The sequence below is a fragment of the Rhizophagus irregularis genome, chromosome 18 (assembly GCF_026210795.1).
Source record: "Rhizophagus irregularis chromosome 18, complete sequence".
Taxonomy (NCBI): domain Eukaryota; kingdom Fungi; phylum Glomeromycota; class Glomeromycetes; order Glomerales; family Glomeraceae; genus Rhizophagus; species Rhizophagus irregularis.
In genome coordinates, this window is record NC_089446.1 from 3,069,967 (window position 1) to 3,074,455 (window position 4,489).

At 25.4% G+C, this 4,489-nt stretch overlaps 1 protein-coding gene across 1 annotated transcript; it reads left to right on the plus strand.

The window, feature by feature from the left end:
- OCT59_010281 (uncharacterized protein) lies at positions 1-1,546 on the plus strand (the record flags this gene model as incomplete). Its single annotated transcript, XM_066132912.1, has 4 exons — positions 1-8; positions 446-788; positions 982-1,145; positions 1,294-1,546. The coding sequence occupies 4 exons, from the start codon at positions 1-3 to the stop codon at positions 1,544-1,546; spliced, it is 768 nt and encodes a 255-aa protein (XP_066000511.1).
- Between the last annotated feature and the right edge of the window lie 2,943 nt (positions 1,547-4,489).

Consider the following 4,489-nt stretch of genomic DNA (forward strand, 5'->3'; position numbering starts at 1 on the left):
ATGCTAAGGTAATCAGGTAATCAGATTTCACGTGATGATCAACATTAGTAACCAATAAAATTTTGAAATTTTATATAATTATTTTTCACGTATTCATAATTTTGACGCGCAAAAAATGGTAAAAAAAAAGTACAAAATTGGAACATGTTTTGGGTGTCAAAAATGTTTATATTGTGGTATAGATTTAGAAAAAGATATATGTAAATGCAAAAAAGCAGTTAAACCAACTAGAAAAAAATAGAACTGTTCTTGTCAAAAATGCATTTCCAAGAGCATTTGATCCTATCACTTCTAATCCTAAACAATTTGACTTTGTTAAAAATAAAAATGAACATTTCCAATATGGATATGATCTAACAAAAAGTATTCAATTTTCACTTTGTACAAAATGTAATAGTCCTTATCAACGATTGTCCAATAGTTCAAATTTGACATGAAAAACAAGAAGAACAAAAAGAGCAGAAACTACAGAAGTTATTGATCTTGAAACTGGCTCTTCTGAAGTCTCCACAGTAACTCAAAGTAAATCTAAACACAATGATTCAGAAAATGATGATGATGATGAACTAGAAATGGAAATTGATTATAAACTTGTTATCAAACAAGCTGATGGTTCTGCTCTTCCAGCTAAAAACTATTCAGTAACAATTTCTGAATTAGACGAATTTTTACTTGCAATTCAAAATAATATTACAGCTCTTCTTAAAGATGATGAAATTAATGCTAATGATTATAACATTTCTTTCAAATCAGAAAAGGCTCAAGGAGCTGGTACTTTATTAGTAGATGTGTGTGATTTTAAAAATTTTTGATTAGAATACGTTAAACTTATTGCAGCAAAAAGGACTATGCTTATTCTTGTTACTATGAAAAAAAAGGAAAAGCTAGTGAAACGAAAGAAAAAGGTTAAGTTTATTTTATGCTTTTTTATTACACTGTATTTTTGAAAAATTATTAAAATTACATATTTTTTTTGATTAGGAATCTAATTCAGATGATGATGAAATAATTTGTGATGAATCAATTCCAAAGGGTGGCAACAGTAATAAAATTCCAAAAGTTTCAGATATTTCTATAATTGATCAAAGGATTGCCAAAAATGTTATAGAATTACGAAAGGAAACTTGGTGTTCTATTCATAATAGGTATTGCTTAAAGGATCGTGAACCCCATGCTGAAATAAGCAACATGATGTTTTCAACTTAGGCTACAGAAATGGTAAACTATTTATTATATTTATAATTGATTAATAATAAAAATATTTTATTAATTTTTTATATTTTAGCTTAATAGTCTCGCAACAGTTAAAGAACCACCAACACATCTTTCATTTGGGTATACACATCCATCAAAAAATAGATCTCAATCAAATTTACCTCAATTTTCAAATAATGTGCAAGATTTGATTAATCCTATTTTTTCTACCCTTTTACAAGCATTAGTTACTCCACATTTTCTTCAACAACCTTCATCTTCTTTAACATCTAATAATTCTATAGTATCTCAATCATCGCAATCAATACCTTCGATGGCTGAATTCTTGTGACAAATAGATGAAGCAGAGAAAACAGAGGATTATTATTTTAATTTTTTGGAAGGATTTGAAAAACAAAGAATTAGAGTAAAACATTTGAGTAAATTGAATGATACACAATTTGAAATTTGCAGAGTAACAGCAGTTGGAGATATCAAAACCATTAGGGAAGCTGCTCAAAAATACAAATAAATAAATTTCATTTTATAATAATAAATTGCGTTATATAAAAATGTTTTATTCAAAATATTTTATTCTATTTATTCTATTGATAAAAAAAAATATTATATAAAATATTTTTTATTCTAATATTTTCTATTTTTAAAAATACCCATATCCTTTAAAATAACCTTTTGCCATTTGAGGAGTAATTTGAAAATAAGCTATAAGTAAAGGATAAATAGGGTTATAACTAATTTCTACAAAATATCTGTTTCTTTGTAAAAATTGCTTAATTGTAGAGAAAGCAGTTTCGATAGGGTTAAGATCAGGCGAATAAGGAGGTAAAAATTTAACTTTTACCCCAAATGCATCTAAATAATCAAGAAGTTCTTGATCATGATGTATTTTAGCATTATCAAGAACTAAAACACTGTTTTTGTTTGGAAATGGATTCATTTGTGGCAACTATAAAATAATATTTAGTAAATTCTTAAGCATAAAAATTAAAAATTTTAAATATTATAAAAATACTTACTACTTGTGAAACTACAAATTCTCCAAAATATACTTAAAATAAACTTAAAATTTTATTTTATACTTAAAATATATTTAAAATTTTATTTTATACTTAAAATATACTGAAATAGGCAAAAATTAAGTATTATTTAAGTATAATTTAAGTACATAATAATATACTTAAAATATTCTTATTTTAAATATTCTTAAAATATACTGAAATAGACAAAATTTAAGTGTAAATTAAATATATTTTAAGTATATATTAAATACAATTTAATTCAAATTTTGCGAAAATTCAATTTTCAGTATATTTTAAGTATAAAATAAGAAAATTAAGTATATTTTAAAGAAAATTAAATATAATTTAAATATATTTTAAGTAAAATTTTTTTTTATAGGGTTGCCTTCTTTTCACCGAATTTACTACCATTGCTTCTGATAATCTCATCAAGCTGATCTCTGAAATCCTTTTAGTAGAGGTACCAATATAAAATTTCTTTTTTAATTGCAAATAAATAATATCTGCCAGTTATAAACTGGCAGTTCGATTTACCTTATCTTCAGCATCGAGCTAGATATTGTGAAGCTTTATCAATACTATCATAGGTAATTTTTCTGGAACGGACTGTCTTAAAAATTTCAGTCATATTATTATGGTTTATAAAAGGGGGATTGAATATTTCGTATTTGAGTTCATCTATTTCTTTTTTCTTATATGATTTATTACATAGCTGAATAACTAAGTTGAGAACTTGAGGCCTTTTTTCTTAAGATGGGGTTTTAGAGAGACTAGATATTAAAAGAGACTCTTAAACTTGGCTAAAAACACTAAAGCAAAGTTTTTTCTTCTTATTGCGTTGCCTAATCTTATTGCTAACCTTTTTCTTTTGTACTTTATCTAAGAAAACATTTATTTCCATTTCCTTCAATGACTTGAAACTGACAGGTAAAACTTCTGATATCAATTCTTTTGTTAATAAAGTATCAGAATTGAAGTTAAATGTGTTGTTATTAAAAGTATTATTATTTAACGTTTGCTTCTATTCTACTTTTGTGAGTTTATCTCTAAACTCAATATTCTTAGATTTTAGCTCTTTGATTCTGATCTTGAGTTTAGCATTTTCAGCATCACGTTTCATTTTCTCTTTCTCAGTTATTTTTAGAGCCTCAGAAATCTTGTGCTCTTTCAGTATCAAACTCTGAGATCTTTCTTCTAAAGTCTACATTTTCAGTTTCAAATTCAGTAATATATTATTTTGATAATTTAAGCTCAGATAATATAATCTATATTTAATTAATACACTGCATATAAACATTTAAAATAAAAAATTTGCAGGACAGGCTGTCTCAAAAAATTGCCAAGAGAAGTTTTTTATTAATAGAGGTTTACTAAAATAAATAACCTTCATATAAGTAGGCATCTTCATTATAACAAATTTATTTATTGTCTTTCTCTTTTGAAATGATGATAAAATTTTTTGGCATGTTTAAAGCAATAGCCTATATAAAATAATGTAGATTTATCACATATTCTACATAGAGATTTTAACATATTATTTGCATCTGATTTCCAGTAAAGTGAGCATTCTGTCAAGCGAGTGCAAACTCGGCCACAGTACTCCCAATATTTCTAATATGTGGGTAGGTAAGACAATCCATTTATTATATTCTTGTACCTTTCTTATTATAAAATTCAAATTTTAAAATAAATAATCTAAATTGAATTTGGATGGAAAAGTATATTATAAACAAAAAATATATACTACATCATACTACTTTATTTCTATGAATACATAAAAAACAGTACTCAATATTTTAACAGGATCTTAAAAGAAAAGCTATTCCAAAAGTTGATTTGTAAAGGTTATAAATATACTGATAGACTTTCAGATTATTTAGAAGATATTGGAATTAAATATGTTAGTGAATTTGAATTGGATTCTTTAGCAGACTTCTACCACCTAACTTTAATTCTGCTTTTATTTGTCTTAGCAATTAGAGTAGATATTAGTGAAAAATTCATTATTAGTGTAGAGTCTGCTGTCATGAAAGAAGTGAGTCTATTTACTCTCAAAAAAACAAATAAATGTCCTGCACTTCAGAATCTAATTCACAAAAATTATCCCAGTAATAGCTTGTCAATACTAATCGGAATATCTTGAGATCGTAAAGAGACAAAAACTTAGAGAAATGACATACTTATGAAATTCCTTCATTATTTGAATTTAGCTCCTTCAAAGTATAAATCAGGTATATTATATAATTCATTTACCA